General features: G+C 38.9%; 1 protein-coding gene, 1 long non-coding RNA gene and 1 pseudogene across 3 annotated transcripts in view; 1 reads left to right on the forward strand and 2 right to left on the reverse strand.

The window, feature by feature from the left end:
- The window catches only part of LOC133246741 (large ribosomal subunit protein eL6-like), an 81,176-nt pseudogene extending 63,038 nt beyond the window's left edge, over nt 1-18,138 (reverse strand).
- A 2,526-nt stretch (nt 18,139-20,664) lies between these two features.
- On the reverse strand, nt 20,665-21,697 carry LOC133245923 (uncharacterized). The gene is made up of 2 exons (XR_009735817.1): nt 21,621-21,697; nt 20,665-20,903 (listed from the first exon to the last, which is right to left on the reverse strand). It is a non-coding gene; the product is annotated as an uncharacterized LOC133245923 (long non-coding RNA).
- Nucleotides 21,337-24,752, forward strand: part of ITGB8 (integrin subunit beta 8) — a 98,947-nt gene continuing 95,531 nt past the window's right edge. Inside the window, exon 1 of one of the 2 annotated variants that reach the window (XM_061413674.1) lies at nt 21,337-23,615. In XM_061413674.1, coding sequence (XP_061269658.1) covers nt 23,489-23,615 — 127 coding nt within the window. In that variant the 5' untranslated portion in view covers nt 21,337-23,488. The remainder of the gene's footprint in view (nt 23,616-24,752) is intronic. The other variant, XM_061413671.1, reaches the window with a different exon arrangement.

The following is a 24,752-nucleotide window of genomic DNA, read 5'->3' on the forward strand; positions in this document are numbered from 1 at the left end:
AAAAAAAAAAAAGTTTTTTTTTTTTTTTTTTTTATCTTGGACTTTTCTCATGGCCCAGTGGTTGGGAGTCCTCCTGGCAGTGCGGGGGATGTGGGTTTGATCCCAGGTCTGGGAGGATTCCACGTGCCACGGAGCAATTAAACCTATGCACCAAAACTCTAGAGCCGGTGAGCTGCAACTAGTGAGCCCCCTTGCCACAGCTACTGAAGCCTGCATGCTCTGGAGCCTGTGCTCCGCAACAAGAGAGGTCACTACAATGAGAAGCCCATGCACTGCAGTGAAGAGTTGCCCCACTTGCCACAACCAGAGAAAGCCCAGAGGCAGCAATGAAGAACCAGTGCAGCAAAAAATAAATAATACATAAACAATTTTTTAAAAGAAAATATTTTAATAGAATGAGTACATCAATAAACACTTCTTATCTAGCATTTTCTGCAAAGGAAGCAATCTATAAAAAATAATTTTATGAATAATGGAGGTTTATCTACTAAAAGTACCAAAGTTTATTTAATTTTAACCGATTGTAAGAATTTTTTTCTAAAGTTTTAAAATATTTTCCTAGTATATAATTAAAATAGTTGAAGCTTTTCAAAAACTCATTCTCCCCATGATGAAAAGTAGTTACTGTACCTAATGATACCCCTAAAAATAATGAAATATAAAAGTGGGTTTCCTCTACTCTAAAAAACTGAAAACTATTTTGCTTTGAAATCATGAAGTTTTGTGTTATTGTTGTCTTGGTTGTCCTTGTCCTCATTGTGCCAATCTGAAGACATCCACTTCTGACCCATTCTATACATTTTCTGCTGCTGGGAGCATTTTCTGACCCATTCTACATGTTCTCTGTTGCTGGGAGCTGGGAGTCCTGCTGTTAGATAGATTTTCACGCAAGTTAATAGTATGTACACTTCAAGTAAAGTAGGAACTTTTGTATTCTGATTGTACAGAGGCTTTTTTGACAAGCTGTTTTCTCAAGTATATTTTAAGTAACTAAAGTTGCTTGATCAGCAAAATTTAAGTCAGGGAGATGTCCCTATATTAGCATTTCATTTCCCACATTTTTCATGATGCTTCTTGACAATGGTATTCACATTACCATATACATTATCATTTTTTAAGTATCTACAAAGGATCCTTCCTTATGACACAACTCCAGCTACATCATTATAAACACTGCTTTTTTTGTTTGATGCTGAAAGTATAGTTTTACATGTAATATAAAATCTTATAAAATTTGACTGCAAAACTATAGACTAAAAAAAAATCCCAAATCTCTTGACTTGGACTATAATGTTATCTCTTTCCTCTTTTCATTTTGATGCATGGGAACTAAAACAAATCAAATGTTCACAAAACCCCAGTGAGCATCACTACTCTCACAGTGTCTTTTGACAAGCAATATGTGCATATTACAACCCCAAAGACATGTTTGAAACAGTTCTTCTAGTTAGCTACATTCCTCTCTCTGTATCTCCACCTTGTTTCATGGAAGAAAATGTGTAAATGAGTAACGCAAATGTGTAAATGATGAAAGCATCTGTATAAACAAAGAACATCCTTAATATACATAAGAATTACTTTGAGGACTTATTGAAAAACCAGATGCCTAAAGTTGACCTGCCAAATGAGAGTCCTCAAGGGAAAGGTCCAGAAATTGGCATCTGAAATAAAAATCCCCCAGCTTATTGATATAGGTATTTCATAGAACAATCTTTAGCTAGCTCTGTGATAGACACCAGGTAAGCAATACTAAATGATCTGCCTTTGTATTTTCCAAAGATGACTGTACCCATGCACACCATCTTAAATGCTCTTCCTATAAGATGACATTGGCATCTGTTCATCTGAACATAAAGATAGGTTTTATGTTCCTTCTTGAATCTGGGCAGACTGGCTACAGTGGAAATGATGTTATATGACTCTTGAGACAGCTCATCAATGCAGTACAGCTTCTGCCTAATTCTCCTGGTATGCTTGTCCTTAGAATCCAATCATCATGCTATGAGAAAGCCAGTCTGCCACATGGAAAGGCCACATGCAGATTTTTCAGCCATAGCTCCCACTAAAGCCCCAACTGACAGCCAGCCATCGACCATCAGACATGCTAGTGAGCTTTTAGATGATTCTTGTTCTCCACTTTTTGGCCGCCCCAGTAGAGCAAAATCAAGGTCTCTCACCCAGCCGTGGTCAAATTTCAGATTTGTGAATAAAATTAATGTTGTCACTGTTCTAAGCCACTAAGATTTACAGTAGCTTTTTACACCACAATAAACAACCAGAAAAATTCAAAATAATATGCGACTTCTTCAGATGAAAGATAAAGCCCCAGATAAATCTTCACACATTCTGGTTTGCATTTAAGAATTTCAAATTATATCTGGCCAGGTCTACCCCAGTCCCAGGCCTTCTTGCTAGGTCTTGCTTTAGTTTATTGCCTAGACCTGTAGTTCTCAGCCAGAAGTGATTTTGCCTCTCAAGGGACCTTTGGCAATGTTTGGACACAGTTAATTATTGCCACAACTGGGGAGAAAATGCAACTGGCATCTAGTGGGTAAAAGCTAGGGATGCTGGTAAACACTACAATGCACAGCACAGCCCCTATTCCCCCAACAAAGTATTATCGAGATGAAATAGATCGAGAACTTGGGCCCCGATCTGGCCCAGCAGTGAGATACTCCATTCTTCCCTGTGATTTTCTTCATTATACAGGTCTGGATTTTTCAATAAGCAATGGAGAAAAAGGGTGAACAGAGGCACTAGAGTTGGAACATCAGGATTATCTGTAAATATTCTCAACCTACACAAGTGAGACTGTGGTGCTTAAAACTGGCTATAAATTAGAATAGTTTGTCAGGCTTCTTTTTTCTTTTGAAATACCAACTGTATTTAAATATCAGCTCAACCTCCAACTCAAGAGATTCTGATTCAAAGAATGCTGGATGGCAGTAGTTTTTAAAATCTATGTACGTGATTCTAACATGTAGAATATTAGCGTCTTTACCTGGAGATTGTGACTCCTATATATATATATACATATATATATTGGTGGAGTCTAAAGAGTGAAATAGGAAAATCCTTACAGGTGATTCTGTCAGCACTCCCCTTTCTCGTTGCCTACTGACAAACTTTGGCCTAAGCGCTCTCAGGCACTTAGCCTGCCATGTTATGGCAAGAGAAGGACCTGTGCCAGACTCTCAGTTTACTCTTCTGCACTTCTTTAGGACCGAGGCACATCCTAACACTCAGTTAATGCTTGTTAGGCCAGTAAGAAGCACCATTTAGTAAATGTTGAACAGCCAGTTCAAGTGTAATAGGATCACTCTGCTATGTACCTTTACTAGATTTTCATTAGAAGGTAGATATCAAAATATCAGTCAATATTTTTAGAATTTTACCACCTTAATATCAAGATCAATCAAATAATCTATACAATTTACATAGTTCAAGATGAGACAGAAGCTGTTGATAGGATGTTATCATGCTGTGATTCATCTCCTTCTACATGGGATTTGTCTTGCCCCACCCCCACCCCCCCAAAAAAGCAAACACTAGGTTGGTGAATGCATTGTCATCTGCCTTAGATGCTAAGCAATGCAAGTCTGCTCATTAAAAAAAAAAGAGTTGGGTGGAGAAGGGAAAAAAGTGAAATAGGCTATTATTATAATAATTACTTTGGCATAACTGTGTTATTTTGTCATGACAATAAGCTTTTCTGAACATGTTATTATTACATTACATTTGTGGTAAAAAGAAAAAAAATCAAAACTCTGTTTTTCTTTTAAAAATGTATTTGTTGAAGGAAAACACTAATTTAATAAATTAAATTTCTCAAAAATTATCAAGTTCTAACTTTACTGTTTTTAATTTTTCCCATTAAACCCAAAGCCAGAAAGAATCTTTAATGTGTTTTTTTACTGAGTAAAATTATTTTTTCACCCTCTTTAAAACATAAATGTATTTGTATTTTAATATATCTTGAAATCTTCTGTCCTAGGTCCTAAAATAGATAAGAGAAAACCAAAACAGAGTAAGGTTTTTGGAATGATTTTTCAAGCTCTGCTATCCTTCTAAAGAAGGTTGTATGGCAATTATGCTTTGAGTTGTTACATCTCTCCCTTCTCTAGAAACATATTGTTAGCTATCTGGGTAAAATGAACCTTTAAGTTCTTCAAACTCCTATTATATTTTAACCTTTCTAATACTCAAAAAAATACTTATAAATAGTTTCTTAAAGGTGCCAGGCCCAATGTCTTACTGACCACTTTATGTAAATAATGAAGCCTGTTACAGACCTGTCATATGTGCTCTTTGCTTGTGTGCGTGCTTAATGCTGTCTTCAGTGTCCATGATGGAGGCCATATTATTATTTGGTTTCAGGATCTAAAACCAACTAGGCAGGATCTGGTTTCACAAAAGCAAAGCTGTTTTAACAGGAGAGAAGCTGATATAGTTCTAAACCACTTCGTATAGGCTGAGTAAAACACGGAGAGAAGAGGCACAATGGAAAATGGTGAAGACCAGGACACAGAACAGGTTAACAGGTAATCATTATTTGGTAAAAGGAATTGTGAAAAGATTGTAATTTTACTTATGCCAAATTCCATTGGCTATACTGAGTTCCTGCTGCACTGATATTAAATGTTTAGTTGATCCTAAGGAAATAGTTGAAGGTTAGGCACTACTCCTCTGTCCATAAGCCTCTAGTGCAAGGATCATTAGCGCGAGTGAAGTGAAAGTCACTCAGTCATGTCTGACACTTTGCGACCCCATGGACTATACAGTCTGTGGAATTCTCCAGGCCAGAATACTGGAGTGGGTAGCCAGCCATTCCCTTCTCCAGGGGATCTTCCCAACCCAGGGATCAAACCCAGGTCTCCCACATTGCAGGTGGATTCTTCACCAGCTGAGCCACCAGGGAAGTCCAAGAATACTGGAGTGGGTAGCCTATCCCATCTCCAGTGCATCTTCCCAACCCAGGAATTGAACCAGCATCTTCTGCATTGTGGGGGGATTCTTTAACAACTGAGCTACCAGGGAAGCCCTGGGTCAAACTTAACTTGGTGCAAGTATCAAACTTAAATGTCCCCAAGACTCAGGCATGTAACATAGGTAAGCAAATCCAGTCTAGGTAAATGAAAAGCAGTAACATGATTATAGTGAAAAATGGTAACTGACTCTCAAAGAAACAACAGGGAATGTTGAAGATGGAAGCAAACTGGGGAGCCTAGGCTCCTTAGGTGGCAGCAAATATGCAATTCTAGCTCACTGCCTTGCAGAAATGTAAGCCTAGTTGAGCCCAATATTCTGATTGTCCAAGAGAAGCTGAAGTAGGGTATTTTGAAATCTTTTCATTTTAAAACATTTCATACACACACACAAAAAGCAATAATTCTTTGAACCACTCTATGAGTGGATAGTATGAGGGCCAAATAAAATGTGTTCATATTTGATGCTGAAACTTGTGTTTCACAGACTAGACGATTCAGGAAATCCAAGCATAAATAAGGGTGTATTTTAGAGGAAAAGACCTCAGCTAACAGAAATACAAAAGTGTAACCATTAGGCAAAGATGTGAAATTCAGACTAAGGAGCAAGTCTCATGTTTCTTTTGCTAATCTTGCCAAGATAGATTAAGGCTATCTTAATAAAGCCAATCTCCTTTCCCTTGGTCATTTGATCTTCTTTAAAGCTAAATGTGTTAGATATTTTCCATTCACCCATCCAGTTCCCTTCTCTACTCTCTGTGTGTCCCAGAAAGCTGGTCAGTGTAGACTGCATTAAAGAGTTACTTCATCTCTGGCTTCCACTGTGTTTGTATGGCCCACTGGCAGGAGTTTGGAGGATAGGAAGAAACTGACATCTGGGCACTTATTTGCCCTGCTTATTCCCTGCTGGTTCACTGATTAGCTCCTTTCTCTTGATCTGGAGGCCGTCTATACACAGATCTTCCATGCCCTTTGTGGATGCATTTCTTGAACCAGTTCCTCCTCCTGACACTTCAAGACAAGGGTCCTAAAGGCTCCCCTCTGTTATAAGGCCCAAGGGACTATACAATCACTTGCTCCCTTCCATAAAACCCATCCTGCAAACTTCAATTACCTAGCTTAACTCTGCTTTCTATTTCCTGCTGGGAGTCTGCCTTAAGATGCCATTTTTAAAGTCACAATCATTTCCCAGGGCTGGGATTTTAACTGGGCAAAGCATCTCATCAAGTCCTTTAATTCTTATTTTTCTGGGTCCTTTGAAAAAAGCAAAGCTGTAACTTCACCTTGGAAATTAGTTAAGGAAGAATCTTATTCTTCAAGAATTTGAATAAATGTTTATGCAAATATATTTATTATTAAAGTAGTAGAAAAACAATAAACAATTCACTTCCTATCTTAGGAGTATGCCAAGTCCCTTTTTTGTGTCCCACCAGTTTCCCACTATACTTTGCTCTCTGCCTTGAGCTGCTAGTCTTTCTAGAATCCACTACTGCCTGGTTTAGGGATGGGCTTGGCCAGTGATGTGTATTGATCAGAGAAGAGGGAAAGAATGAAGTAGGGGGTAGTTATTCTTCCTGTCCCTCCCTGAAGATGACCTCGGGCTGGCTTTGACTTTTCAACAAAGATGACAGAACTTGTCAAGTGATATCCACACACTAAGCACTTCTGAGGTCCAGCAATACACCCTTTTTTTTGCCCCTTGAAGCCTAAGGATAATGATGTATCTCCCCATGGTTTCTAACTCAAGGATAAAACACTATCACTGGACCCTATCCCCATGTTTGCGAATAGTCCGTGTATTGTCAAATATTCTTCAAATTACCCAGTTTAAGCATACTGTCTATTTCACTGTCAAATCTAGTGGAATCAAGGAATGTATTTAAGTAGACTGAACTACAAACTCACTTAACAATAATATACAACATAGAAAGAGATTTACAACAAAACCTGTAAATCCAGTATGAACAAAACTACATAAAAATAAAGCAAATGAAATTCACCGTGCAAATGTAATATGTTCTTCATATTTTCTGTTATAAAAACACATAACATTTTAAATAAAAATTTTCCTTTAAAGATTACTTCAAAGTGAAAAACATTTTAGATTATGCCTAGAGGAATCCAGAAAGTGGAGAAGGCAATGGAAACCCACTCCAGTACTCTTGCCTGGAAAATCCCATGGATGGAGGAGCCTGGTAGGCTGCAGCCCATTGGGTTGACTTAGCAGCAGCAGCAGCAGCAATCCAGAAAGACGTAGACGTAGCAATAGATATAATTCTTGAGAATAGAGTAGGACGAAAAAGGAGAAAAATTAGGGAAAGAAATGTTCAGCTGAGGGAAAACGCTACAAAAAAAAAAAAAAAACAAGCAAAAGTGCTTGTACAAAAATCAAGATTCTGTTCTGTACAGCATGTAGATGGAAATAGAAGGAGGCAAGGAGCATGCCACTGAAAGTAGTACCTAGAAAGTGCTTTCAGAATATTCAGAGTTTCAAACATGAGGCTAAAGGTCTGTCATGGCTTGGAGAGAGGTTGGGAATGGTGTAAGATGAGCCATAGATGGGTTTAAGAAAATAATAACAAGTTTATTTATTTATTTACTATCTTTTTCTCTTTGTCCAGAGTTTTATTTAATTTACTTTTTAAGTGAAATATAGTTTACTTATAATGTTGTGTTAGTTTCAGGCAGGATGTATAGCAAAGTGATTCAGAGAGAGAGAGAGAGAGAGAGAGAGAGATACATATATACACACACACACATATTGCTTTTCAGATTCTTTTCCCTTGGAGGTTATTACACAGTATTGAGTATAGTTTCCTGTGTTATACAGTCGGTCCTTTTTGGCTATCTGTTTTATATAGTAGTGTGTATATGTTAATCCCAAACTCCTAGTTTATATCTCCCTTTACTCTCCCCTTTGGTAACCATAAATCTGCTTTCTGTAGGTCTATAGGTCTATTTCTGCTTTGTAAATAAGTTCACTTGTATCATTTTTTTTTAGATTCTACATATAATCAATATCATATAATAATCTTTCTTTCTCTGTCTGGCTTACTTCACTTAGTATGATAAATCGCATTATTTCATTCTTTTTGTACGACTGAGTAATATACCACTGTGTACATACACCATATCTTCTTTATCCACTTATCTGTCAATGGATATTTAGGTGGTTTGTCTTTGCTACCATAAACAGTGCTGCTATGAACATTGGGGTGCCTGTATCTTTTTGAATTATAGCTTGCTCCAGGTATATGCACAGGAGTGGGACTACAGGATCATATGTTAGCTCTATTTTTAGTTTTTTATGGAATTTCCATACTATTCTCTATAGTGGCTGCACCAGTTTACATTCTACCAACAGTGCAGAATGGTTCCTTTTGTCCACACCCTCTCCAGCATTTATTATTTGTAGATTTTTTGATGATTCTGATGGATGCGGGGTGATACCTTATTGTAGTTTTGTTTCTGTTTCTCTTCTCTACTAATTACCGATATTGAGCATCTTTTCATGCACCTTTGGTCATCTGTATGTCTTTGGAGAAATGACTTTTTAGATCTTCTGTGAATTTTTTGATTGGCTTTTTTTTTTTTTTGCTGTTGAGCTGCATGAGCTATTTGTATATTTGGAGAGTAATCTTTTGTGGTTTAAAGATATTTTCTCCTATTCTGCAGGCAGTCTTCTCATTTTATTTATGGTTTCCTCTGCTGTGCAAAAGCTTTTAAAAGTTTAATTAGGTCTCATTTATTTACTTTGGTTTTTATTTCCATTACACTAGGAGATGGATCCAAAAAGATACTCTGTGTTTTATATCAGATTGTTCTGCCTATGTTTTCCTCTAGGAGTTTTATAGTATCCAGTCTTACACTCATGTCTTTAATCCATTTTGCATTTATTTTTGTATATGGTGTTAGGGAGTATGCTATTTTCATTATTTTACACATAGCAGTCTAGTTTACCCAGCACAAGTCATTGAAGATACTGTCTTTTCTCCATTGTATATTCTTGCGTCCTTTGTCACAGACTAATTGATCAAAGGTATGTGAGTTTATCTGGCGGCTTTCTGTTCTGTTCCATTGATCAATATGTCTATTTTTGTGTCAGTACCATACTGTTTTGATGACTGTAGTTTTATAGAATAGTATGAAGTCAGGAAGCCTGATTCTTCCAGTTCCATTTTCCACGCAAATGGAAGTCAAGATACCTGGAGTAGCAATACTTATATCAGACAAAATAGACTTTAAAATAAAGTCTGTTATAAGAGATAAAGAAGGACATGACATCATGATCAAGGGATCAGTCCAAGGGGAAGATATATTTAACAACAATAACATAATTATAAATATATATGCACCCAACATAGGAGCACCTCAATATGTAAGACAAATACTAACACCATAAAATGAGAAATCGACAGTAACACAATCACAGTGGGAAACCTTAATACCCCACTTGTCAGGAAGCATTTAATAGGAGACTTCCTGTGTGCTGTTTTGGATCTGTCAGGAATCCTCTGTTCCTTATTAATTCCTGAATATTCAGGAATTAAGAGGAGAGGCAAGCCTCTCCTGGGGCTGAGGAATTCAGACATTTCCTTTGTTAGTTTTTCAATACGGTAATAAGTACCCTCTTCCTTCTTATGAACCATACGGTAAAAGTGATTGTTTACAACTTTTTCTCTTTAATATGGATTGCCTATGTTTTGTAAGTCTGGAATTTTAATCTTTATCTTTGCTGAGAATAACTACCTTGTAAGACAGTATATATGCCCACACCATGTTGATTAAAACACCTTTGCTCCATCAGAGCTTTGGTCCCCGTGTCTTGGTTTCATTCTCTCTCTCTCTCAGGCTAATCCTTTGGAGCGCAGAGACCTGTAGTGCTCATTCTCCTGCCCAGGCTTCTAAGACCCTCTCGAGAAGGCACCAATGCACCTTCACCCCATCGAGAGGGCGCCAGGTGCCTTCATGAGCAACACAAGCCCTGTGTCAAAGGACTTTATGGGTTTTCTGTGTAAACCAAGGAATATCAGCCTCTCTTTCTCTCTCCTTTACTTATTGTCGACTCTGGACCACCAGTTTCTGGTCCATTAAAGGACCTCAACACCCACTTACATCAATGGACAGATCATCCGGACAGAAAATTAATCAGGAAACACAAGTCTTAAATAACACATTATACCAGATAGACGTAACTGATATTTATAGGACATTCCATCCAAAAGCAGCAGAATACACAGTCTTTTCAAGTGCACATGAAACATTCTTCAGGATATATCATATGCTGGGCCATAAAGCAAGTCTCAGGAAACTTAAGAAAGCTGACATCATTTCAACCATCTTTTCTAACCACAATGTTATGGGTTTAGAAATCAACTACAAGAAAAAAAGCTTTAAAAAAAACCCCACAAACATGGGGTGGCTAAGCCTTTTGCTACTGAATGACCAATGGATCAATGAACATAAATCAAAGAGGAAATAAAAAAATACCTAGTGATAAAATGACAATGAAAAGACAATCCCAAACCTATGGGATGCAAGAAAAGCGGTCTAAGATGGAAGTTTATAGCAATAAAACCTTTCCTCAGGAAACAAGGAAAACCCCAAATGAACAATCTAATTTTACACCTAAAGCAACTAGAGAAAGAAGAACAAACAAAACTCAAAGTTAGAATAAGGGAAAAAAATCACAAATATCAAAGCAGAAAGAAACAAAATTGACACCAAAAAATGAAAGAGATAAATGAAATTAAAAGCTAGTTCTCTGAAAAGATAAACAAAATTGAAACCTTTAGCCAGACTCATCAGGGGAAAAAGAGCTCAAATCAATAAAATCAGAAATGAAAAAGAGAAGTTACAACTGATATCACAGAAATACAAAGAACCATAAGCATCTGCACTAAGCAACTGTATGCCAATAAAATGAACAACCTAGAAGTAATGAACAAATTCTTAGAAAGGTACAATCTCCCAAGATTGAACCAGGAAGAAGTAGAAAATACAAACAGAGCCAATTACAAGTACTGAATTTGAACCTGTGATTAAAAAGTTCCCAATAAACAAAAGTCCAGGACCAGACAGCTTCACAGGCAAATCATAGCAAACATTTAGGGAAGAATTATGCCTATCCTTCTGAAACTATGTCAAAAAATTGCAGAGGAAGAAACACTTCTGAACTCATCCTATGAGACCACCATCACCCTGATATCAAAACTAGACACAGATATTAAAAAAAAGAAAATTATAGACTGATATCATTGATGAACATAGGTGCAAAAATCCTCCACTAAATACTAGCAAACTGAACTTAAACAATGCATTAAGTACCATACACCATGGTCAAGTGGGATTTATTCAAGGATAGAAAGATTTTTCAATATCCACAAATCAGTGTGATACACCACATTATCAAGTTGAAGAATGAAAACCAAATGATCATCTCAATATATGCAGAAAAAAGCTTTTGATAAAATTCAACATCCATTTACAATAAAAATTCTCCAGAAAAATTCTCCAGAGCCCAGAGGAAACACACCTCAACATAATAAAGGCCATATATGACAAGCCAAGAGCTAACATCATACTCAGTGATTATAAGCTGAAAGTATTTCCTCTAGTTTCAGGAACAAGACAAGGATGCCCACTCTAGCCACTTTTATTCAACATAGTTTTGGAAGTTCTAGTCACAGTAACCAGATAATAAAAAAAAAAAAAAAAGAAAGAAATGGGATCCAAATTGGAAAAGAAGAAGTAAAACTATCACTGCTGGCAGATGACATGATACTAAACACAGAAGATCCCAAAGATTCTTCCAGAAAACTACTAGAATTCATCAATTAATTCAATAAAGTTTTAGGATACAAAATTAACATACAGAAACTGGTTACATTTCTATATACTAATAACAAAAATCAGAAAGAGAAATTAAGGAAACAGTCCCATTTACCACTGCATCAAAAAGAATAAAATACTGAGGAATAAACCTACCTAAGGATGCAAGAACCCTGTACATAGAAGACTAAAAGACACTGAGGAATGAAACTGAAGATGACACAATCAGATGGAAAGATATGCTATGTTCTTGGATTGGAAGAAACAATATTGTTAAAATAACTATACTATCCAAAACAATCTACAGATTCAACACAATCCCTATCAAATTACCAATGGCATTTTCACAGAACTAGAACAAAAAATCTTAAAATTTGTATGGAAACACAAAGAACCCCAAATAGTCAAAGCAATCTTGAGTTTAGATTTGTATTTTTGAAGGAAAACTCTCATAGCACTGTGGGGATGAGATGGCTGGGAGTTCAAGAGAAAGATGAGAAAAGCCTGAACTAAGACAGCAATAAAGGAATTACACAAGAAGGAAAAGACTGCAGGAACTTCACTAAAGTGGGATTAATAAAATTTGTTAACTAATGGAAGACAGGTGTTATTCAGCATATATTTCTGAGAGAACAGTAATACCTAGGGCATGCGTAAAACACGTGATACTCTTCTTTGCTGCTTTAGCTTTGAAAAGGGTTCTTTTAGTGAGTGAAAAACAGTTTGCATTTTGTTGTTGTTGTTCTGATTTATATCATATTGAAATGTCCATCTTTATAAAAAACTTTATTTATGAATCTTTCAGTTCAGTCGCTCAGTTGTGTCCGACTCTTTGCAACCCCATGAATCGCAGCACGCCAGGCCTCCCTGTCCATCACCATCTCCCGGAGTTCACTCAGACTCACGTCCATCGAGTCAATGATGCCATCCAGCCATCTCATCCTCTGTCGTCCCCTTCTCCTCCTGCCCCCAATCCCTCTCAGCATCAGAGTCTTTTCCAATGAGTCAACTCTTCGCATGAGGTGGCCAAAGTACTGGAGTTTCAGCTTTAGCATCAGTCCTTCCAAAGAAATCCCAGGGCTGATCTCCTTCAGAATGGACTGGTTGGATCTCCTTGCAGTCCAAGGGACTCTCAAGAGTCTTCAACACCACAGTTCAAAAGCATCAATTCTTCAGCGCTCAGCCTTCTTCACAGTCCAACTCTCACATCCATACATGACCACAGGAAAAACCATAGCCTTGACTAGACGGACCTTAGTTGGCAAAGTAATGTCTCTGCTTTTCAATATGCTATCTAGGTTGGTCATAACTTTTCTTCCAAGGAGTAGGAGGCAAATTTTCCAGATAGAAATTAACGTTTCAGATATTTTATCTCCAGGGGATCTTCCCGACCCAGGGATTGAAACTTGCTTTGTCTCCTGCATTGCAGGCAGATTCTTTACCATCTGAGCCAGATTTTATTCAGTTCAGTTCAGTTCAGTTCAGTTGTTCAGTCATGTCCAACTCTTTGCGATCCCATGGACCATAGAACGCCAGGCCTCCCTGTCCATCACCAACTCCCGGAGTTTAGCCAGTCTCATGTCCATTGAGTCGGTGATTTCATCCAACCATCTCATCCTGTCATCCCCTTCTCCTCCTGCCTTCAATCTTTCCCAGCATCAGGGTCTTTTCAAATGAGCCAGCTCTTTGCCAGATTTTATTATACGTTGTCAACTAATTGCAAGAAAATTCGAGCCAATTTACCATTCTAACATTAATGAGTTCCTATTTCAACCTTCTACTGTTAGACTAAGTATTGTCATTTAAACATTCTTTGAGCATTCAGTGGGCAAAAATGGCATTGTTTTTTCATTAATAATTTGTGGATAACAGATAACCCTGAACCTTCCCCCATGTTTTTAAGCATTTGTATTCCCTATCCTTAAAACATATGCTGATGCTTTTTTGCATATATGTCTATTGTAGACTACATATTTTCTTATCCATTTGTATGAACATATTCTGTGTTAAGTATTTTTACCCTTTTTTGAAATATTTATAAACACCTAAGTTTTAAAGAATCATCATCAAATTTGTTGATTTGTTCTTTTGAAATTAGATACACTATTTCTACATTTAGAGAGAACTTTTGGTACCAATGCCAGAAAAAAATATATATATATGTATGTATATATTGTCTTAAAAGTTTTACACTAAGCTTTTTAATCCATCATGAATGCATTTTGGTATAAAGTAAGTTTCTAATATAAAATAGGTAAGCAACAGGATATATTCTACAGCACATGGAAATTTAGCCATTATTTTCTAATAACTTTTTTTTTTTTAAATCACTCAGTCGGGTCCGACTCTTTGCAACTCCATAGACTATACAGTCCATAGAATTCTCCAGGCCAGAATACTGGAGTGAGTAGCCTTTTTCTTCTCGAGGGTATCTTCCCAACCGAGGGATCGAACCCAGGTCTCCTGCATCATAGGTGGTAGAGTTTAATACATAAAATATTGAATCACTATGGTGTACACCTGAAACTAATATAATCCTGTAAATCAACTATACTTCAATAAAAAAAGAAAGAAAAGGTTTAGTTTCAGATGGAAAAATTAAAATTAAAAAATGCAATGTTTACAAATCCATGTTGGTTTTTTTTCTAAATAACTCACAATTGTCCCAAAACTATTTATTTTTTATTCTCTCTGCATTGATATTCCAAGCAGATTTTGTGTTATATTACACTATCATGGATATTAGATCCTATTTCTAAGCTATTCTATTTACCAACTCAGTCATCTTTTTTTTATTTTTGCATATCACTTCCAAATCAGGTTCTAATATCTTCAAGAAAAGGAACTGGGTTTTACTAATGCTTGTATTTTCCATAGGCCCTATCACTTTACATGTAGTAAATGTTCAATAAACATTAACATATTTATTACATAAATGTTTAAATTGAATATCCTGCATGCAATTTGCAAAGAATTTCCTCACCACTGTAAAAGGCTACATTTTTCAAGGTGAAACATGAAGTAATTTTGAAATTGGAGAAGGGGGATGAAAATGAAAGCATTCCAAGTTTTAAAATGCCATGTGAATTTGATTAGAATAATTTAAATTTTGTAGTGACTTCATTCTCCAGAGGCAATGTGATCATGAGAAAATACTTAGAGAGAGAATTTTAGTCGTGGGCTTACTCTGAATTACCAAAGCTCAGAAAAGCTTTAAGCTGTGTAATGATGTGCAAATCAGTCCACATACCATTGTGGCTCAACAGATGAACTATGTCAATGGTGAAATGTTGTCTTTACAATGTCTGCTGATACCTTTATTTGGGAGAACCAGCTGTGAATCCTTAACACTGCTATACATTTAGAGTATTGAGCAATAAAGCAATAAGATTTAAAATATATATTCATTTCTCCTCTTGACTGCATTTGAGTTTAAACGTGCTAAATGTTAAATAAAATCAGTATTAAGTAAGTTGTCCCTGTCATGTACAAATATGTGAAGCTTTCACACAGTTATTATATCAAATTGTACAGGATGACTTCAGGCTGAAAAGACTGTGAAACAATCTGTTTGATTAAGAAGACATTAAACTAGACCATCATAAAGAATGCTAGGATTACAAACTTCTATATAAAGACATGCTCACTACATCTATTAATGTGGGTAAAGAATTGTATAGTTCCAGAAAAGGAAAGTTATGTATTCAGTAAAGCCAAAGATATTTGATGTTATTTTTATGACAATATGCAAGTCTTGAAATAAGTATTTATGTATTTTCAATGTTGTTTACATTGTAAAATTAAAACAACCTAAATTACCATTACAAAAACTCTTGGGATAATATGTGATGGATTCTAACATGTTTCATTCCCCTTTGATTCTCTTTTTAGAGTAGTTTTAGGTTCCTAGCAAAACTGAATGACAAAGTACAGAGGGTTCCTTTTTGCTCCATACCCTCCCATATTTTGCTTCCCCGACTATCGACATTCCATTTCACAGCAGTACAACGGATGAACCTACACTGACATACCAGTATCACCTGAAGTCCAAGGTTTACATTAGACTTCACTCTTGCTGTATTTTACGTGGAATGTACAATGACATACATCCACCACTGGAGCATTATACAAAGAAGTTTCACTGCTCTGAAAATCTCCCATGTTCCATCAATTTACCCTTCCCTCCCCTTTTTTAACCTGGCAACCATCTTTCTCCTGTCTCCATACTTCTGCTTTTTCCAAAGCATATTGTATGGTTGGAATCATAGAGTATGTAGCCTTTTCACATTGCCTTCTTTTACTCAAGAACATGCATTTAAGGTTTCCTCATGTCTTTTCATGGGTGGATAACTCAGTTCTTTTTAGTGCTGTATAATATTTCATCATCTGGATATACATTGTGTATTTATCCATTCATCTGAAGGATATTCTGGTTGCTTCTGACTTTTAACAATTAAATAAAGCTGCTATAAATGTCCCATGTGCAGGTTTTTGTGTGGAGATAAGTTTTCAACTCCTTTTGATAAATAGCAAAGAGTACGAGTGATGGATAATGTGAGCAGGGTGTGGTTTAGTTTTGTAAGAAATCACCAAACTGTTCCAAAATGGCTCTGCCATTTTGCATCCCCACCAGTAGTGAATGAAGGTTTCTGTTGCTCTACAGCCTTATAAGCATTTGGTGTTGCCAGTGTCTTAGATTTGGAACATTTTAATAGAAGCATAATGATACCTGGTTTTAATTTGCAATTTTGATAGCTATTTTAATTTCATCAGTGCATAAATGAATAAATTCAGTCTCAGGAAAATTAAATAATTTGCCCAAGATTCTACAGCTACTAAGTAGCAGATTAAAAATTGTTTTTTAACAGATTTCAAAGCCCTTGTGCTTTTTATTCTGCAGGTTGCCTGTTAGCTAGACAAGAATAAAATTCAAATTCACATATGGAGAATACCACAGAGTAGTTTCCAGACTGATTATTACTTGTTTTAGTTTAGGTTCCTCTAGAAGAGGACCCTGAGATAAGGAAATATCAGGGAACAGTGGAGAAAGGAAGGAGGGAAAGGCAGTGAATGAAGGATGTTTGAATACACTTATCTCTATGGGCAACTGCAGCTTAGTCCTACAGGGAATCTAGGGAAACAGTGCTCAGTATTACTCAAAATACAGTGTGTGACAGTACCAGTGTTTGAACACATCCAGGAAAAATTATATATATAAACTACAAGCAATAACTTAGAAACTTTGATAAAAACTTGACATTTTTATAACATCCATTTTTCTAATAATTCATTTTACTTTTTTTCCAATCCATGATAGATTGAAAATGAAAAACTGGTCCCCAAATCATTTGAGAAGCACTAATATGAAACACAAGGCCCAATGTGACTCCTTTCAAGAAACAAGGGAGCCGGGGTATTTACATCTCACTTCCCATCAGGTCAGCCCTTGAGACTGTTCAGAAGTGCCCATTTCCCAGCACTTCTGGTTGGGTGGAATGAAGTAATATGCCTGTGGTGGCACATGAATGTCATTAACAATGGGGTCTGCTACAAACTTTATCAATAAAAAATTTCACAAAGCTAATAAATTAATTAAAACATCACATCTCTATAATCATCCTAAAAATGAATTAAAGGCTAAATATGCTTTAATTTGCTACATGCTACATAGAGAAAGATAATAGGAAGCTAGAATTTGACTATGCACAGATAAAATATTTCATTCAAAAGCACCCATGAAAATAAACAACATTGCCAAGCAAAGCACTGGTTAATGGGTAGGGTAGCTAAATTAAAGCCATATCATGAACAAAATCCAACTGTAGTATAAAGGAGTAGTCCATGGAATTCAGGCTATCTGAGTAATGAGTATTTGTCACTTTACAGGGCTTCCTTCAGCAACCTAAGATAATTTTGTTATCAGCTTGTTGAAATATTTTATTTTCCACTAAGGAAGCCAAAGGCAAGAGTTATTCCTTCCTTCTCTCAACTCTCAGAAAGCCAGAGGACTGGCATGTGAATAAAGACCTCAAAAATTAGATACTCTCAACCAGGATTCTGAACCTCTAGCAAGTGGTCCAAAGATGAAAGGATGAAAACAAAGCATTCTTATTTTTTGGATACTTAACTGCTACTAGTTACACCTTCCCTGGTTTCTGGCCTTATTTAATCCTAGGCTCTCAGCCTTCTGCTGATTCTGTGAGCTCTGAATTTCCTTGCAATAATTTCCTTTTTTTAACTTATGACAGTCTGACTCTCTTACTTGAAACCAAAAGTCATCACTGATATGAGGTGGTGGTGAACAGTCAGAGCTCTGACTCATGCCGGCTCAGTAATTCTCTTGAAGAAGTGAAATCAGTCTCTTCACCAAGTTGTTTTTTAGTTTCCACATTTCTACAATCGTTTTAGTTCAGCAGTGTTCTTTACGTAAAATTAGTCTGTGAGATGTTCCCTGAATAAAGGATTCTTCCTTTGGAGAATCTATTTGCATGTTGGCCTATTTAGTGCTAGTTGCTCAGTTATGTCTGACTCTGCCACCCTAGGGACTGTAGCCTGCCAGGCTCCTTTGTCCATGGAATTCTCCAGGCAAGGATACTGGAGTGGGTAGCCATTCCCTTCTCCAGTGTTTCTTCCTGACCCAGGAATCGAACCTGGGTCTCCTGAATTGCTGACAGATTCTTTACCATCTGAGCCACCAGGGAAGCCTATTTAAGTTCCTGAAAATTTTTCCAACAGGATTTAAATTTAACCCAGCATCTCCTTAAACTCAATAATGGAAGTCTTATTTCCGAAAATATTAACATCTCATACAATTAATATCCATAATATCCAAGGTATTTTCATCCATAAACTACCTTGGAAAGAGACACTGGCTCCAGCAGTTCATTTTTCTTTGTCTTTGCATCTGACGCTGGAGTTTATCAATAAGCACACATAAGTCCTTTGAGGAGTCTATGCGTTAGTCTATTATGTTAGGGGCTCTTAAAGCACAGTATATAAAGCACTATTTGAGAAGTTAGTAACAATGCATATTGTTGGGCATCACACCACATCTACAAATTCAGTATCTCCTGAAATAGTAAAGAATCACTCTACAGGTGATTATGTTATAGGCAATCTTCAGTTCACAGCATAAGGAACACTACTTTCTGTAACATTTCAGTGAAAAGTACTTCTTGATGGCTTCTATTCTTTATTATTGGAAGAATCTAGAAATCATAGTCACAATAACATATCCCACTAGCTCAACCATTCATCTCTAAAAAGTTGTAGATGAAACAAGTTCACAGACAACTTGTGAACATGAACTTAAAACCTTTGAATAAAACTTCGAATATCTTTGATCTCGACTTCAGAAAGATACAATATTAAAATGTGAATATGGCTTTGGCTGTAACCATGGGGTCAATGGGCTTCCCCAGTGGTTCAGTGGTAAAGAACCCACCTGCAATGCAGGAGCCAGAGGAGACACGAGTTAGATCCCTGGGTTAGGAAGATCCCCTGGAGGAGGGCATGGCAACCCACTCCAGTATTCCTGCCTGGAGAATCCTAAGGACAGAGGAGCCTGGTGGGCTACAGTCCATAAGATTGCAGAGTCAGACACGACTGAAGCAACTTAGCAGAAGCAGCAATATTCAGTTAAAGGCTGAACACACACTAAAAGGAGTAGTCTCTCAGATGTCTCTCTCACCCCTATTAACTGTCTGCAGCATATTCATTTCTCACCATAAACTGAGATATCAAGGTTAAAGGAGTAGGTTAGAAACTTAATTTACCCAATCTTATGACTTATTACTACTAAAGGATTCTGATTATAGGAAGCCCAAAATGAATAGCTAAAATGTTATTTTTAGACTATACGTGAATTTCATTTGCTTTCATTAACATAAACAATGAAATATCAGCTGTCAGAAATTTCAAAGACAGCAGAACATGATAGAAACAAAAATTACTCAGGTCACTATCTTCTTAAGCATTGTTTTCTTTGTTAGAATTCTTCAGATAATATATGAAGAGGACAATACTACATTTATTCACAATAAATACTGTACATTTTTCTTACAGGAAAAAGGTGAGTTGTGGTGACAGTTTTTTGTTGTAAACAAGCAAACTTTGCCCCAAGCGACTAGTTATATTTGGTCTTAGAATATGGGGAGGAAGGAGGGAGGAGGGTTCAGGATGGGGAACACATGTATACCTGTGGCGGATTCGATACATGGCAAAACCAATACAATATTGTAAAGTTAAAAAATAAAATAAAAACCAAAACAAGAAAGAAGTGAACCATAGTGTTTGCTGAATTGCAAGATTTGGGAGAATTCACTTTTGTCTTTATAGCCCCAAATGTACAGATAATTTGTTAGTAAATAGCTTGCAAGGATCACAGTCTTGCAGCTGGAATATTCACTTATTTTGATAACCAGAATTATGACCTCTTCGCAACTGGGGAGTGATGATATATGGAGTTGTGCTTATTCTTCCATGTCTCCATAAAACTGGCATCCTGACATAAATTTGCATGAGCTCCATATAACACAATATGAAACTCTTTCCAAAGGGCTTCAAATTTACAGCCTTACAGATTTATATGTTTGTTTTATTCCTCTTGCTACACAGTTGTGTTGACTTAGTATAGAGCATAGTGACATCTAACAATACAGAGTTTAAAAATTTGTACATACCTTCTCAATTTCACATTCTCATTATTTGCATAAATTTATATCTTATTTAATAAGTAACTTCCATTTACATTTCTAGCACTAAGAGTTAGACTTTAAAATGTTAGGAAACTTTGATGTGATAGTCACTCAACAACGCAGTGTACTTATATTAACACATCCTTACAGAGTTTATGGATTGACCTTTTTGCTTTATTGTAGCACTGAACTGTCTCAAAGGTGGCTGCATTCCTTAGAATTCCAAAGAACTAATCTCTGGAAAATACACATACTGCTTCACCAAAGAGTCACTAATCCGAGCTTGAGTATGTTCCTTTTGTGTTCCAATTTCAAATCTTCATCCCCATTCCAGCTGTTTCTCAGGATCTGTCCTTTAGGACCACCAAAAGCAAAACTATAGTTGTTCAAACTTGAAAGTGAGGAAAGAAAAAATGAAGCTGGGCTGAATATAATTTTATCTACTTAGAGTACATTTCCAATAGTGGAATTATATTTACAATTATCTTTTTTTTTTTTTCAAGTTTGGGTCATTCATTCAGTCTCTCAAAAGGACTTTCTTTGTAGATCCAGAGCACTTGTAATTAATTTTCGAACTAGGCTCCTGGCTTGCTTAGCTAACTAATACTGTGGGCCCCAGTGTGCAGTCCACACCTGAAAAGGGGGAGTTTTTAACGTCGTGGTTTATTAACCAGGTACTTTCCATTCACTCAGTTAACAATTAGAAAAGAGAAAGAACAAAAAGAGAGAGAGAGCGAGAAACCCTCCTACTTGTTTTTTTACTCCAAATATGGAGATGGAAACTATTAAACAAATAAGAAGGAGGGAAACTCCCGCATATTTCACCTTGACCTGGCTGGAATGCTGATGCTTGTAAGAGGTGGTGCTCTATAAAAAAAGATCGGGCTGCTAGTGGACAAATGAGAGGTCAGACTTTACCACAGGGAACCTCTCCTGCCCCTAGAGGAAAAAGAGAACCACCAGACTGTCTCAAATTGGAAACAGCGCCTTGTTTTCAATCAGGGGGACTGGGTTCCCTCCCTCGGCCTAACGTCGTAGTAATGCGACCCAAAGAAGCGCGCGGCTTTCCTGACAGTTGCCGAGCATAACACCGCCTCCCGGCTTGTACCTAAATCTCTGAGCTGTAAACAGGCAGAAAGGTCCTCCCACCTCCTCTCCTTAGCCTCACTCTTCTGCTTCGCCGCCCTTTGTAACTCCTTTGTTCCGTTTATTCGGAAGGTGACGCTTAAGGTCAAAAGATCCATTGTGACTAGCAAAAGCCCAGGGCCACCACGAGACTCTGGGAAGAACAGGGCTGTCCAGCTCAGGGCTGAGGCTCCAAGTAGAGAAGGAGCCGTGAGAAATTTCAGCCGCATCTCCGGGTACAGCCCCTGCGGACCGGCCCAACTCTCCAAGGGTTGGGAAGACGCTCGACAATCTTGCGGTGGGGCAAAGGGTGAGCTACTAATTCTGCAAGCAAAATGGGCAGCGCGCACCATCGGAACAGAGGGTGTTGGGGGCAGGGAGAGGCCTCTAGACTCCACTTAGTCTGTGGTAGCGGCCGAGCAGTGAGTATCTCCCAACAAAGAGGCGCGCAGCGTCGGGGTCAGAGGCTGGGACTTTCGCGCAGCTGCCATTCTTGCTGAGCGTGTCTCCGCGCTTGCTAGGCGAGCATTGGGGTGCAAGGATTCCGGGAGGAGGGGGAAAGAGAACGGGCTGTGCGATTCCTGCTGCGCGGCTACGCATCAGGAGCTCTTGTGAACGATGGGAATGGCAACTATCAGAGCCAAGGGGGAGAAAAAGAGCTGGAGTGAGCAAAACAAAGAGCGAGTGTGGGCCGTGGTGACTTCATGCCTCACCAATGTCCCGCCCACGCTGCTTCGAGCTGTTGCTGCCGCCGGAGCCGCTGCCGCCGCGCCTGCGGGCGGCCGGGGCAAGGAGCTCTGTAGCGTGGGGCGGTTTCCTAGCAACTCGCCGCCCTAACGCTCCTAGCTATCCACACTTTAGGAGCCCCAACCCCCCTCACCCCAGACGAGGGCCGGGACAGGACCATTCCTCCCCTCCCCTCGCCAACTTCGCCTCTCCGGAGTGCACCCCAGAGCGCGACAGCTGTCCGGGCTCTGGACGGCGGCACGCCTGAGCCGCACACTGGGGCCAAGAGAACCAGGGCACGAAGCTCCCGCCCCGTGAAACCAGGCTCCTGCGCCCCCGCGGAACCTCCCCTCCTGAGCTGTCCGTCGGTCGTGCGCTTCACTTCGGGTCAAGCAGGGAGCTGCGATGCCTCGCACTGTGTCCGCCGACGCCGGCGGGGGCTTCTAGAGCGCTCGGGGGCCGCCTCCCCTGGTTGCTGGCACCTCAAGCTTCCTCCCTCGCTAACCAGGACGCTGTCGTTTCGACTTTGCCTGCTGCTCAGCTGACGAGGCTGCAAAGCTACAACCAACTGAAGTTGGCCTCCCTGCCCACCTGTGGAAGAAGCTCGAGCTGATTGATGCGCCATCGACTTTTTTCCCCTTCGGCCTCGCCAACGTCCCCTCCCACAGATGCAGCATCACCCACTGAATGTACATTAGGCTGGTTTTTCCCCCAGCTTCGGGCTTTGTTTGGGTTTGATTGTGTTTGGCTCTTCGCTAAGCTGATTTATGCAGCAGAAGCCCCATCGGCTGGGAAGAGACAAAAGCTCTTTTCTTTGTCCCAGAGCGGGCTGCGGAGCCTTTGCTGGCGTCGCCGCCTCGGGCCATTGGCCGTCAGAGGAGCTGCTTCTCGCGGAGCTCTTGGGACCCGCAAGATTGCTGAGCTGGGAGGGCCGCCGGGGCCCTGAGATGCCGAGCTGTGACCAGGCCGGCGTACCTGCAACGTTTGCTCCGAGCCGCGGGGTCCGCCTGCTGGGCCTGCTGGAAACGTCCTAGCAACACTTGGCACTTCGCGCCGCGGAGCGCGAGCGCGCATCCGGTTAGCAGCCAGGCGGCGGGCGCGGTGTGGTGCGGGCTGCTTTGCATTATGTGCCGCTCGGCCCTGGTTTTTTTTACTGCCACATTAGTCTGCCTGCAAAACTGCAGGCCAGGTCCTGTCCCGTTCCTCCGGGCGGCCTGGATGTTTTCAGTTGTTCTTGGACTGGGCCAAAGTGGTAAGTTGTTTTGTTTTCTTTTGTTTTCTTCCTTTTCTCAAAGGTCTTGGGCTGTCAAGAAGAGCATCCCAACCAGGTAAGTGGCCGGGTGACAGCCTCCAACTGCGGAGAACTTAAGAAGGGCGGGTGTGTGGCAGCATTCTCCATCGCAGGCAGCCCAAGGGAGGCCAGGTGTCAAGCAAGCATTTCCTCCCTGGAGTGACGGCAGTAACTACTTGTATCAGGAGACACTATATGAGTTGCTCAAGGAGGCAGTAGTAACAGAATGAAAGTTTGGAATGGTGGTGGATATTTACAGAAGCCAGTTTAGCTGTTCCACTTCATCTTTGAAGGTGTCCTCCTTGAAGGCATCCTTGAAGATGCTTCCACATGTTTCTAGCATTTTGGGTCCACTACCCACTAGCTCGCATTTGATTCAAGCCTGAGAATCAACTGGTATAATGAGAGTGATGGTCCTGTTTTTGAGTCCCTGAAGGAAAAGGATAGCAGCATACGTTTATTCTACCATAGTGCTTAGCCTGAATGAACTGAACACATATGAAGAATATTCCTGCTTTAAGTCACTGTTTTTTTCAGCTCAAAAACCAATTCCCAGCTAAATGATCCCTCAGTGAGATCAATGCCTGAGACTGAGACTCTGAGACAGAAGCCTAGAGCAAGATTGCCAGCTTTCATTCCAGGCAAGCCACTTTTGTCAGAACCACCTGATTTGGAAAGGATACTTCTTTATAAAGGATACCATCTTCATTTTATGAATCACAAAGAAAAGCTCAAGTCAAATAGCGTATGAAAAGGTGTTTTGGCACTTCTGAATTATATGCAAATTTAAGGTGGTAGTACTGGATTGTTAACAAACAGTAAGACAAAGTAAGTAATAGCCATAATCATGAATTTAGGATAAGTTCTTACTGGCATTAAATATAAGGCAAATATTTATTTTTACCAATGCAGTGATTATTGCCATACTTTTTAGAAAATGTTACTTTATCTGTGTTTGGTCACTGAACCTTTAAATTCTATTAGAGCCTTTCTCTCACCTCTCCTGTTCAAGGAGACTTGTAATTGTTTTGTAGACTAAACTGTTCCTCTATGCTTTGAATAGTCAAATTTCTATATGATTAAATAGAAATTAAAACC

The sequence above is a fragment of the Bos javanicus genome, chromosome 4 (assembly GCF_032452875.1).
Source record: "Bos javanicus breed banteng chromosome 4, ARS-OSU_banteng_1.0, whole genome shotgun sequence".
Taxonomy (NCBI): domain Eukaryota; kingdom Metazoa; phylum Chordata; class Mammalia; order Artiodactyla; family Bovidae; genus Bos; species Bos javanicus.